This window comes from Taudactylus pleione, unplaced genomic scaffold (assembly GCF_031769625.1).
Source record: "Taudactylus pleione unplaced genomic scaffold, aTauple2 ptg000556l, whole genome shotgun sequence".
Classification (NCBI taxonomy): domain Eukaryota; kingdom Metazoa; phylum Chordata; class Amphibia; order Anura; family Myobatrachidae; genus Taudactylus; species Taudactylus pleione.
Genome location: NW_028284958.1, coordinates 17,459,771 through 17,474,048, shown reverse-complemented (window position 1 = coordinate 17,474,048; position 14,278 = coordinate 17,459,771). Strand labels below are relative to the sequence as shown.

General features: G+C 42.9%; 1 protein-coding gene across 2 annotated transcripts in view; it reads right to left on the bottom strand.

The window, feature by feature from the left end:
- Positions 1-164: 164 nt before the first annotated feature.
- RNF212 (ring finger protein 212) overlaps positions 165-14,278 on the bottom strand; it is a 90,181-nt gene continuing 76,067 nt past the window's right edge. Inside the window, exons 10-14 of one of the 2 annotated variants that reach the window (XM_088452709.1) lie at positions 11,427-11,499; positions 11,116-11,161; positions 10,801-10,861; positions 2,338-2,377; positions 165-477 (exon numbers count right to left, since the gene is read on the bottom strand). In XM_088452709.1, coding sequence (XP_088308835.1) covers positions 282-477; positions 2,338-2,377; positions 10,801-10,861; positions 11,116-11,161; positions 11,427-11,499 — 416 coding nt within the window. In that variant the 3' untranslated portion in view covers positions 165-281. The remainder of the gene's footprint in view (positions 478-2,337; positions 2,378-10,800; positions 10,862-11,115; positions 11,162-11,426; positions 11,500-14,278) is intronic. The other variant, XM_088452710.1, reaches the window with a different exon arrangement.

Here is a 14,278-nt window from a genome sequence, read left to right as displayed (position 1 = left end):
GCCACGGCTGTAGTTTGGTAATTTTGTAGTTTCTCAGTGCACATCACAGCAGGCAATAGCTGTATTCAGGTGTGGAAGTCATGCTTTGCCTATAGCACACAAGACTTTTCCTAATTTTCTTCAACAACAGTATAACAAGCAGTGATATACACAAAGTCTAAACAAATATTTTACATTGTTTATTAAAAATAACTGTACCACATGAAGAAGTAAACAGCATTAAATATACTCAAATTCAGCTCTAGACCAATAACTATTTATCTTTCCAAAGCTGATGTTTTTTAATGACGTCGCTGCAAAATGTTGGCGATAGTAATGGGTCGCCTTGCACCATGTGACGGGGTAAACAGAGGTGTCTGCGGGAATGTCTGGGTGCTTCTTTGACTAGATAAGTCCAAAACACTTGCGCGGTCGGTTTGTGGTATAGACTGTGAAAGCTGGCGGTGTACATTGGGCTGTGAGGAACCCACAGCCGACCTGTATAAAATAAGAAATATTTATGTGTGCAAAAGATTTGCAAAAGTGAATCATATGCAACCTGATTCTAATAAATGTAAATTACAACTGACTTTCAATAAGTTATTGTAGGTAGAATTATAGTTTTGAGTCACATATAGGGCCATATTCAATTAGGCTGCGAAAACTCGTTATCGGTGATAATTTATTGCCGATGACATAATTTTCGGCGTTTTCACTTTTCCCCATATTCAATTTCAAAGACTTTTCGCAGGTGCAAAAAGTCTGTCAAAAACCGGGGATAACTTTTCACCATAGAATAGGTGGCGAAAAAAAGTGCAGAATTAGGGTTTTGGGGTGCAAAAAAAGTACCCTGCACCCCTTGGAATGTCCCCTAAAAGTAATCTGTGTAAAAAATGTAAAAACATTCAATAGGACACCCCAAAAAAAGTGGTTTCGTTTTGGGGGCAAAAAAAAAAAAAACTAGTGAAATAGACTCAGAGGGGGAGGGGGTCCATAAGTATGCCCCAGGTGGTTTTTTGGTTGCGGCAGGTGGATTTTTGAAGAATTTTTAGACTTCACTTTAGGGACTTAAATATATGCTTGCACCCATTTTCATGTACCCCAAATTTGATGGGACTGGTTGTGTTCCCAAAAAAATTAAGCTAAATGCTATTCTTCACCACTATCTCAAAGGCGCAAAAAAAACCTGTTGAGACCATTTAAAAACTCCAAATACCTTCAGCACGGCAATTTGGGGGTACCCATAGTGAATCCCAATGTCAGACCATCTTTTGGGGGGTGACAGGCCAATTTTCACAAAAGTGACAGGACTTTTCGCTACTTACCTTTCCACCGGGTTCCGTTTTCACCGATTCCAAATTGAATACGGGGATACTTGGCCACGTGCCGATACTTTATCCCCATCAAAAGCTCCGATGACGGCGAAAAGTCCGGCAGCGGACTTTTCGACTCTAATTGAATATGGCTAATAGTCTTCATAGTACATTTAAAATAAAATAATGAAATCATTAGTGTTTGGCCATCAAGGCTGCAGTTCACACATCAACAGGTGTGCAGCATGCCTGAGTATACTTTGGCTGTTGTAAGTCACAAGTCCAGTGTGAATGTATATAAAAGGCGCATTGTGAAAAGAGAAAACAACACATGACACCCTGCACACATTACACAGATATGCCAGTGACTATAGGACTGTTAAGGCAAGGATTATAAAATGCTGCAATTCTCCAGCCATATGAGCAGTCTGCATCTGTGAAACACTCCTATAAGACACAATAGTGAAAGAGCAACAGTGTTTCCCTGTCACACAATAGCACCCCAGAGTGTGTCAACTGGGATAGTGATGCATCCAGGGTTGGACAGGCCCACAGGGGTACAGGGGAAATCCCCAGAGGTCCCCACTGCCTGTGGGCCCACCCTCCTCTTCTAGGTGTCAGGTTCCAGACCTCAAATTATAGATTGTTATCTAGACGGTCAATTACCTGGAGGAGCAGAACAACTGATCAACATGGGGGCTTGGTTTCCTTCTATAGAAACTACTGTACATCAAGATTTGATTAATGGATAGTCAAGTGTCTGTGGTGGCTGGCCACACCCCTTAAGCATGGGCCCCTACGACTGAATTTTCCCGGTGGGCCCTTCATGCCCCAGTCCGACACTGGATGCATCTAAATCCATTGTCATCGGATCTAGAAAAGAGCATTTCCCGATCAATACCATGTCTCACTGTGAGGGTATATCACAGATTTATATCGCCACATTGTAATCACTGAACTCACCTTAAGGTAATCTAAAAATATTTTTTTACTCATTACAGATATTAACATATTAGTTTCCATTTCTCTATTTGTATGTGTTTACCTTAATGATCCTGTTGTATTACTTCTGTAGGGAACATGACCTGTAAAGTGAAAGTGTCACAAATACAAATGACTTGTATATAATATGTAAGAGCTTTTACACCCAGGAGTGGGAAAAACAAAACTAAAGCATAGACAAAACCTTGTAGTTTTTCATTGTTTAAAAACTAAGCAGTTCAAAGCTCATTCACTAGCACATCTCACAGCTTCCCTGCAGAACAGTGTGTTATGTGCTAAGGGCCTGATTCAGATTTGGGAATAGAGTAAGATAGAGCAAGTAACCATTCTGCAATGCATGGGGTGCAAATACATACATTCCTATATCTGAGCTCCAAAGCATGTTACTGAGTATTGCAAGCAATCCAAGCTAGACACAACTCTGTACACGGCAGCAAATAACCAGCTTTGGCAAACTGCGCAGTAGCTTCTATGCATATTTCTGGGTGAGTTTGTGTCGGGCGGATACTGGCCGGTCCCTGAAATAGGCATGACTGGGCGGCAGCATTGTGGTCGCGAGCATGAGATCTGTCTTGTGGGGGTGTCATGGGTGTGTAGCTACAGTTCCGTGCTATTCTGAGGGGCACGTTCCTGATGGATCTCTTGGGTCAGGTGCAAGTGCCGATACTAATGATGATAGCTGCAACTGTGGATGGACAAACAGCGGGTAGTGCAGCTTCCCACTGGTAGCAGATATTCGCATTAGCTGCTGCTGTAATCTTCTACACTCATTGCCGTTTTCAATGTGCCTCAGAATCAGGCCGTATATGTTTTATGGTATAACTCCTGTATATGAGGTTTACTTACTAAACTTCTGAAAAAATGGATAAATTATCAAATGTCAGCTTAGAATGCAGATGACACCTGACATTACAGGAAAAGTGATAAATACAGCTATATGCAATGGAGACATGATGCTTGTGCTCACTTTCCCTACAGCTATGCTGTAGGTGACAGTGCACGGTAAGCTGCCTACAGCAGTGGGGTAACTAGGGAGGATTGAGCTGGGCACGTGCCCTGGGCCCAGGTCAGTGCAGTCCGTGGCACTACACAGGAAAACAAACACACTGCTGCCGGGTAGTACATTCATTTACAGTGAGTGTACTACCCAGGAGCGGTGTGTTTGTTTTAGCAGCCAATAAGAGTCAGATTGTTATTGGTTACTGTACACTGGGCCGGCGCCAGGCTGGAGCTCACTTATGAGTTCCGTCTTCCAGCTCCCACAGTGGGTGAAGGGAGAGTCGAGTGCCGAGCGGGAGGAGTGGACAGCAGTGGGCGCAGGAGAGGGGAATCGGGTAAGTATAGTTTTGTGTTCTGTGTGTCTGTGTGTTTTATGTGTAAGGGGCACTACTACTGGGGGCACTGCATAAAGGGCACTACTACTGGGAGCACTGAATAAATGAAACTACTACTGGGGGCACTACTAATGTGTGCACTGTATAAGGGGCACTACTACAGTGGGCACTGCAACAGTGGGCATTGCATAAGGAGCAAAACTACTGGGGGCATTGCATTAGGGGCACTACAACTGGGGGCACTGCATAAAGGGCACTACTACTGACGGCATTAAGGTGCATATGGAATGGAAAGTAATGTTCCCAGAGTGACGAGAAACGGTGGCGTCATGTTGACACGCCCCCATTTTTCAGTGGCCACGGCCCTTGTGGCATGTGGCCATGCCCACTTTTTCATTGGGGGGAGGGGGGCGGCATTTTTTCATCTTGCCCTGTGTGCTAAAGACCCTAGTTACGCCACTGGCATACAGTTCCAATTAATAAATATCTTCTGCTTATTGGGTAAACTTTAGTCATCCAGCGCTGAGAGATGTGCTGCCATCTAATGCTTGGCTTCAGGTAACCACTGATATTAGCTGTAGGTGGGATGGAATAATGAATTGATGATAAGCCTTTGCTGAGCAATGGAACTCACTCGCTCTTTCTGCAACTACAGTTTTACAAATGTTCTAAAACCTAATCGCCAGCTGCATCCAGGCTCATATTTCCCTGATGTGCACTTAGTGCCAGAGGAATACCAGAAGTACGTACATAGCCTGGCGCTATGTTCTGTTAGAACTACATGTGATTCAGACAGAAAGACGTGGGCACTGGGCAGTTACATGGGTACAGAATGTATTCTTATAGCCACTTGCCAGATTAATGTACTGCAAGAATACTGCTCATAGGGCCTGAGTCAGAGTAGCACGCAATGCCGATTTTTATGGAGATGAGCGATTATCGGTAAACTGCGCATGCGTCTAAGCCAGACTGTGCACGAGACAAGGTAGATTACTGATGTCGATCCCAGTAAGGAGTTATTCGCAAAGTGATTGACAGTCCGGGTGTGTTTCAGGGAGGTAACAGGGGAGTGGCAGCAAAAACGCAGGCGTGTTACAGGCTACCTCTGCAATCCTGTACGCAGAAAACATGGCTCCGATGTCTCAGTACACGTGGCCATTCTGTGTGACCACAGGTATACTCAGGAGGCCGACTATTGAAGAATCTGCACCCAATGCTGCGTCTTTGTACGCAGCCACATGAATCTGCTAAATCGCCTGTGGGCGTCTCAATACATCTCCTGGCATTAGCAACATTTGCCTATTTTCCCTATAGCAGCTGCATACAACTTTGAATCAGGCCCATAGCACATATTGTATCCTCAGCCATCGTTACTAGACTAGGCCATAGGATACCATATGGAATCATAAGGGCATATTCAACTAGCCGCGGGGATGTTCCCCCGCGACTAGCTGCGGGCCCAAAGTCCCGCGGCGCGGGGAATAGCTGTTCAATTAATTAGCTTTTTCCCTGCGTCGCCAGATCGGGACTCGCGGGCATAAACACACTGATTCCGTGAAAACGGCGGAATCGGTGTTTTTGTCCCTCGCGCGTGAGGCCGAATAGGCCGCTTGTACGTGGATTTTACCTTGCACCTCCATGAGGTGTGTGGTAAAGTCCGACTGCGGGGACACACACGCGGGGAATCCCCCCTAATTGAATCAGATCAGCACGACAATTAGCCGCGGGGTGAACTCCCGCGGCTAATTGAATATGCCCCATACTGCAGTTCTATAGGGCATGGCAGAGTGGTATTTCCAAGCAGAATGTAGCAGTATGGGTCAATTTTGTGTACCATAAATAACCAAGAAATGGTAAATTATAAGTACCAGACTTATTCATACAGGAGATTTCAGAATTTTAATGATCATTTACTAAACACACCCAAGCTGCTTTTAAAATGTACAGTTTCACCCACTTTATACTGTAACACAGGGTGTAGAAATAAGGACTCACGCCAGGCAGGTATTCGGTAAAGCAGTGTCTTTAATGGCAGCAGACACTGCACTTTAACATACAAAGGCTTAGGCCTGGACACACAGGTACATAACACAAATAAACAAATGAAAGTAAAAAATTCTAGCACTACCAGTGCTTAATGGTCAGTCTGCTTCAATGGCCTGCAGCCACAATCTGCCATGCTCTTCTAGCACAGCCAATCAGTCCCTGGCACTAAAGAAACTTTGGCCTACTAACTGGCCGCTGGCCGATATCAGTGCCCAGAGCAGTGGGTGTATGAGAGTTTTAAACCCTTTCTGTCTCTCAGTGATGAGCTGCAGCTGGGCCTGTGTAACTGTGAAAACCCGGAGTTCCAAATCTCCCTTGCTGCTACAAACTGCACAGGCTTCACTCTAGCCTCCCTTGGAGGGAGCTGATCCCACAGGAATATGGGCAATTCAGGTGAGAGACAACCCCTCTCACCACAATACTTTATCATTGTAAAAATATTCTACACTTAAAGAAACATCTCAAAATAACTCAAAATATTATAGTCTAAATATTTTAATTTTCTTTGGGTTGTATTACGAAAATTAATATTGTGAAGGGTTATATATCGGTTTATAAGATTAGATACCCCTACCCTCTTAGGGTGAAACTGAAATCCATGTTATTGTTGTTTTGGTGGATAGTCTGGATAAGTGCAGTCGACCCCAGGCTGCACCTCTTCATTTTTTTTGTTGGTTGGAAAAATGAAAAGTGGAGAAAAGTGAAGCAGGGAATCACATGTGGTTTTGTTGTATTTGTATTCTGTCAGTTATGTGAAATATTTGACGTTTTATGTTTATATCCGACTGGCGATTGCCCAGGGGCCTACATGCACCGAAGTAATATTGGACCTCCCCCACGTGGCAGATATATTTTGGGAAATTAAAATAATCCATAATGTAAATGTCGACTGGAAACGTAGACACTAGATTTTGAATAGATGAGTTGTCAACCCATTGCCCAGTGGGATAAAAATTTTCTCATGGAACATTGGGGGATTAAATTCACCTATAAAACGTAAGAGGGTCATAACACACCTTAAAAAACAACATCCAGACATAATGTTTCTACAGGAAACACACTGGCAGTTGGGGGATGAGGCTGTCCTCCGAGCTCCGTGGATAGGTACATGTATCACAGCTTGCCATCACTATAAATCCAGAGGTGTCGCTATTTTGTTCAAACATGACTTACCATATAATATCTTGAATCAAATTATAGATAAACATGGGAGGTTTATAATACTAGATATTGAAATTAGACACTCTAAGTTTACTTTGATAAATATATATGCACCAAATTCAGGCTCCCTCGCCTTTTTTTTACCACTTAACCAAACTATTGCAAAAAAAAGATAATTATCCCTTGATTATGGGTGGAGACTATAATGTAATACTGGACCCACATATTGATAAGGCCCCCCCACCCCTTAGACAAGATACAGCCACATGGAAAATACTTCCATCTCTACTAAATACACTAAACTTGATAGATCCTTGGCGGCTGCTAAATCCTACAGATCATTCATATACCCATTTATCAGCAGCACATGGCTCCTTGTCCCGAATTGATTATATTTTGCTGTCCGACGTTCTGATGGCTAGACTAGAAAAAGCAAATCTGGAGAATATTGTAATTTCAGACCACGCCGCCTTAATATCAATAACTTTAGCCTTTCCCTGTTATCACTATCGAGATAATATTGGGCGTTTTCCAGTAAACATGACTTCATCAGAGGATTTTAAAGCATATTTAAAGTCAAAGTGGTCCAATTTTGTGGATGACAACATTGAGCACTGGGACAATCGTAGCTTAATGTGGGAGACATCTAAAGTTGTATTACGGGGACATATCATTAGCTATATGGCCAAGCGCAAAAGAGACATGTCAGCTAATAGGCACTCACTGACCGCAACGATGCATCAAGCATTTAATGAATATACCACAGATCCCTCCCCAGATAAATTAAGCCAATATAAACAAGCTCGACAATTTCTGGAAGATTTTCTTCTCACCCAGTCTAAACAGAACATAGAGATCTCTAAACACAAATATTACAGGTGGGGGAATAAAGCTAGCTAAGATAGCTAAATCAAGGAAACCTAGAAATCACATCAAAGCAATACTTAACCCCACAACTAAATCCCTTGTCACTGATTCACAGAATATCCTTTCTTTATTCAATGAGTATTATTCTACCCTTTACTCCCCGCAAACCATTGACACGGAACAGCAGAAATTGTTGTTAGATGAGGTGCGCCATCCTGTGCTTCAACATGATCAAAAGGAGACTTTGGACGCTGATATCACTGAACAAGAACTCAGATACCATAAAAGCAATGCCAACAAAGAAAGCTCCTGGGCCGGATGGTTATTCCGGGGAATATTATAAAATTCTCCAGGAGAATATCTCCCCGCTATTATTGGATCTATACAGACATATCCACCTAACTGCCCTTCTCTTCTGTACATGCCATTCTTTTACCTAAACCGGAGAAAGATCCTCTTTTACTAGGTTCATACCGCCCTATCTCTTTGTTGAATGTGGACCTAAAAATCCTAACAAAAATAATGGCCACACATTTACAAAACATCTTACCGTCATTGCTAACCGAACACCGGCAGACATTCAGTGAAGGGTATTCGTGCTGCTTTAGCTGCTATTATGGCGTCCAGTAATTTACCTAATGCTCAAAACATGCTTCTCTGCCTTGACACTCACAAGGCGTTCAATACGGTCCTGTGGCCATACTTATTTGAAATCCTTTCTCGAAGACAATTTACCCCTGATTTCATAAGATTGACTCAGTTTTTATATGATTCACCCACTACCTCATTATTAGTAAATGGATTATGTGGTTCGCCAATAAAATTGGGTCGAGGTACGCGTCAAGGCTGCCCACTTTCACCCCTATTATTCAATCTTGCAATAGATCCTCTCCTTCGTATCCTCCAGCAGTGGCCAGAATTTCGTGGGGTTAAGATAGGCACACATAATATCAAACTCACAGTTTACGCAGATTATATTCTGTTATACATTGCTGATCCTCAATTTACCTTGATGAGAATTATACATAAGATTGAACAGTTTGGCGATATTTTGGGGTTTAAAATTAATGAAAATAAATCCAGTGATGTTACTACATCCCACCCTGCACATCCCGTCATGGGGTTCCTCATTTTCATTTTCCTGGGCCTCTTCACATTTAGATTATCTGGGCATTCAAATACCAAAAAACCCTGCTCTTTTATATGAAAAAAACGTCACTCACACAATTCGAAATATTATAGAGGAGCTTCAGAGTTGGCAACATCTAACTCTCTCATACTTGGGGAGAGAGTCTCTAATAAAAATGATGACGTTCCCTCGCCTTCTCTACCTATTTTACTCAAATCAAAAGACATTCAATTTATTAATAAATTATTTAGGTCTCTTATATGGCAGAATGGTAGAGCTTAAGGAAGCTATATCAACCCAAAGCAAACGGGGGGATAAACTTCCCGAATGTCCTTGATTACAATCACTCATCACTGCTGAGGATGTTGACAGATTGGTTGCATGACAGGGTGGTTTACACCAATACATCAATAGAGTCCCAATTCCTCCCCACTATGGATTTAAAGTATTTCTTACACATACATGACCAGGAAGTACCAATAGAAATCCGAGATAACACTCTGCTCATGACAACTAGACGTTTGTGGCATATTTTGCGTCACAGACAACGACTCAATGTGCACAAATCAATGCATCTCCCATTATTGCGTAATCTGGATTTTCAAGAAGGACAGACAACATACCCCTTTACAATATGGAGGGTCGGAGGTGTGCATACTATAGGTAATTTGTACAAAAAGGGCTTCACAAGCAAGGCAAGGATATTGCTGCTAGTAAGATTGCACCTAAATCAACCATTTATCGGATCATCAAAAACTTCAAGGAGAGAGGTTCAATAGTTCAAGGAGAGAGGTTCAATAGTTCAGTGCGCCCAAGAATGTCCAGCAAGCGCCAGGACCATCTCCTAAAGTTGATTCAGCTGCGGGATCGGGGCACCACCAGTGCATAGCTTGCTCAGGAATGGCAGCAGGTAGGTGTGAGTGCATCTTCACACACAGTGAGTCGAAGACTTTTGGAGGATGGCCTGGTGTCAAGAAGGGCAGAAAAGAAGCCACTTCTCTTGTTACCAAAACATCCTCCAAGAACAGTTTGGTGAGGAACAATGCCTTTTCCAGCATGATGGAGCACCTTGCCATAAGGCAAAAGTGATAACTAAGAGGCTCGGGGAACAAAACATCGTAATTTTGGGTCCATGGCCAGAAAACTCCCCAGACCTTAACCCTATTGACAATTTGTGGTTAATCCTCAAGAGGCGGGTGGACAAACAAAACCCCACAAATTCTGACAAACTCCAAGCATTGATTATTCAAGAATGGGCGGCCATCAGTCAGTATGTGGCCCAAAAGTTGATTGACAGCATGCCAGGGCGAGTTACAGAGGCCTTGAAAAACAAGGGTCAACACTGCAAATATTAACTCTTTGCATAAACTTAATGTAATTGTCAATAAAAGCCTTTGACACTTATGAAATGCCTGTAATTTTACTTCAGTATACCACAGTAACATCTGACAAAAAGGTCTAAAAACACTGAACAGCAAACTTTGTGCAAACAAATACTCGTATCATTCTGGGGCAGCACAGACAGTGTAATGGTTAGAGTTACTGCCTCACAGCACTGAGGTCATGGGTTCGATTCCCACCATGTGTGGAGTTTGTATATTCTCCCTGTGCTTGCGTGGGTTTCCTCCGGGTACTCCGGTTTCCTCCCACACGCCAAAAATATACTGGTAGGTTAATTTTCTCCCCACAAAAATTTACCATAGTGTGTATGTGCGTGTGCATGTGGTAGGGAATATAGATTGTAAGCTCCACTGGGGCAGGGACTGATGTGAATGGTAAGATATTCTCTGTAAAGCGCTGCGGAATATGTGTGCGCTATATAAATAACTGATAATAAAAATAATAATTCTCAAAACTTTTGGCCATGGCTGGTATATACAAATAATTACACACACACACACACACACAAACACACACACGTATAATAAAGAGAGAGAGATACTAATAACAACAAATTGTATTAGCTTACCCATACGCCCATCTTGAGGTGGACTTATCATGGACAATCTAGTTGGCCCAGCTATAGTAAACTGGAGACATTGCAATGAATAAATATTACTTGTATATTGGTTTACATAACAATCAAAGCAATTAATAGAAAAAATGAAAATCAATTGTCCATGACGGAATGGAGGATGGTTTCCCCCCTGACTCAGCCAATTGCTTTCTTTCTCCCCTAACTCTCCGCACTCCATTATGTTTATCCCTATATTCTTTCATGTGGAAAGGTTTGATTAAATGCCAGAATAAAAATAAAATAATTTATACTTAACACTAAACTTACATTCTTCTTCTTGGGAGCACTAGGAGTAAAGTCCATTGACTCAACCCTGTCCAAATATAAATAATAAATATTCTAATTATGCATCATATGTACAGAAATACCTGTATCAGCTGGGCTCTACAAAGAGGAGCTACTGCAAATTCATGCAAATAGATGTGCATTGAAGATATACAATTATGTATGTGCAATACAGAAGATGGAAAACCACAAAAGGAGAAGCAAACTGGGTTCACTGTGCCCGATGGTCGTATATTCCATTTCACCCTCCCTAATATGTTTAGCCATAGAACAGAGATGTGCACCATACTTACGTTTTGGCATTGGGCATACGCGATATAGGGACAGAATATGGCGACATGTCATTTTGCTTCTCTGGATGTGCTGCTAACAAAAAAGAAAGATGCCAATGTTTTGCAGGTCAAGTGAAGAGAGATACAGAAATAGTCATAATTACTGTTAGGCAAGCCAATGATCACATTATATGTACCACTAACATTCAGTGACATCCCTATCTCTGGAAATACACTTGTGGCACTTCTCCCCCCTCGCCCTGGGACTTCTCAGTAGGATTGTGACATTGAGCTGTGACATCATATCCAACTTCTTTCTCAACTCATAACAAACATGGAGGAGCAGCGACTGGCAGCACCAGAGGAAAGGAACTGCCAAGTGTTCCTTCTCCACGTCAGTGACCGGCGCTACAAGTGCCACAAGGGCATTAAAAACACTGGATGATTGACATGAAGTCACTCAGTCAATGTTTTAGACACCCTCTAACCAATGATGTACGCTGTGCAGTAATCCTGATTTTGGAAGCTAATCGACTGATTTGTTAATGATCATCGGTCCAGGGTGCCATGTACTGTGCATCAATCGGACCAACAGCTGATTGGATGATTGGCCTGATTATTGTGTGTACCAACCTAGCTTATTTACTGAAGGTGTACTGATAAAATGCTTAATTGCTTTCTTAGCACTTCCTAATAATGACAGGGGTCTGTACATTCATGCACAACTGATTTAAAAAGATTTCGGTACTTACCGGTAAATCCATTTCTCCGAATCCACAGGGGACACTGGAGCTCAAGACACTGGGGTATAAACGGTGGTAGAGTAGAGCTTGGCACTTTAAATAATCTAGAAGTGTGACTGTCTCCTCCCCCTCTATGCCCCATCAGCCCCAGTTTAAGAAACTGAGCCCAAGAGGAGACGGAGGACAACAGGAAAACGAGGAGAAGGAGAAGTCCAAAGACCGGAACAAGACCGACTGAAGAGAACAAAGGAACCCACTGCAGGGAACACACGCAGTCCCACAACCATATACTGAAACAAACAAAGCGGCAGGTATGCATCGCTGGACGGGCGTCCAGTGTCCCCTGTGGAATCGGAGAAATGGATTTACCCGTAAGTACCAAAATCCTGTTTTCTCCTTCATCCACTAGGGGACATTGGAGCTCAAGACACTGAGGTATAGATGGTGGTAGATCAGAGCCTGGCACTTGAAATAATTCAGAAGTGTGACTGGCTCCTTCCCCTCTATGCCCCTTCAGCCCCAGTTTAGAAATTGTGCCTGAGAGAGCCGGTGCACTGTGGGGCTGTCAGAACTCCTCACTTAACAGCCACAGAAATTCCACAACATACAGAGTAAGTAGAATGGCACAGGAAAAACAGCTATCTATTGGATAACAGCAGACGAGAATCGTCAGGACACCGTAAGTTCAGCAGAGAGCCACAACAAGAAGCCATAGGAGAAGGGAAGCAACACATGAACAACACTTGAGAAAACCGTACCATAGTTTAACACAGGAATATGCAACAGTCACTGACAGTGAGAGTGTCAGCACTGCTGGGCAAAAACAATTATAAAGTTTTATGTATAATTATACAGAACCAGAGCTGACTCTAATAAAGAGTATACATGAAGGCAAAAGCCAAGAACCGAACTGTCGTCCAGGACCATTTTTGAGGTCCAACTAATGAGGGGGTTTTTAACCAGTGAAATGGTTAGATCGTAGAAGTCTCCAACAAGTGGAGATCCCACAGGCATGGGCAGAGGCGCCATCGAGAGGACTGAGACTACAACTCCTTACAGAGGATCAGACAGCCGGACAACCCATTCTGCAAACAGAGGGATAAAACAGTCATTGGAACCCTTCAGCAAGCCCAATCGAAGGGCAGCCTCCACTTCGCCTGGGAAAAACAACCAACCTCTGTGACTATCACACTTTAATGTAAACCCGTGCACTAGCCCATAGATGCACCTCAGACCAGAATGTAGCAAACCCCAACAGATTGTAGTCAAATAGTGTCGCTAATCTCAATACTGGAATTATGAACTCACACGCTAGGAAAGCTCAAAGGTGTAGAGCCAACTGACATGAACAGGTATCATAAAAGGGCAAATGTCTGCTAGGACAGCAGCTAGGGTGCGGAAGGGAGAACAACGGTTGTGCAATGTCAGGTTGCATTGACAGGGGCAGCTTCCGAGGTATTAGTGGGGTAAGTATGCTTACCTGTGAGCGACCAGAAGCCTCTGGACGCTATGTAGAATGTCACACTGACCTTTCCATCTCACAGGAACCCGCCTCGTCAGGTATAAAGAGTACGGTGCATAAATATTGGGACACTGACAGAATTTTCAGATTTTGCCCTCTATTCACCACCACAATGGCTTTGAAATGAAACAAACAAGATGTGCTTTTACTGCAGACTTTCAGATTTAATTTGAGGCTAATTACATCCAAATCTGGTGAACGGTGTAGGAATTACAACGGTTTCTATATGTGCCTCCCACTTTTTAAGGGGCCAAAAGTAACGGGACAAACTAAACAATCCTAAATCTAACTTTCACTTTTTAATACTTTGTTGCAAATCCTTTGCAGGCAATTACAGCCTGAAGTCTGGAACGCATAGACATCACCAGACGCTGGGTTTCATCCCTGGTGATGCTCTGCCAGGCCTCTACTGCAAATGTCTTCAGTTCCTGCTTGTTCTTGGGGTATTTTTCCTTCAGTTTTGTCTTCATCAAGTGAAATGCATGCTCAATCGGATTCAGGTCAGGGGATTGACTTGGCCATTGCATAACATTCCACTTTTTAGCCTTAAAAAACTCTTTGGTTGCTTTTGCAGTATGCTTCGGGTCATTGTCAATCTGCACTGTGAA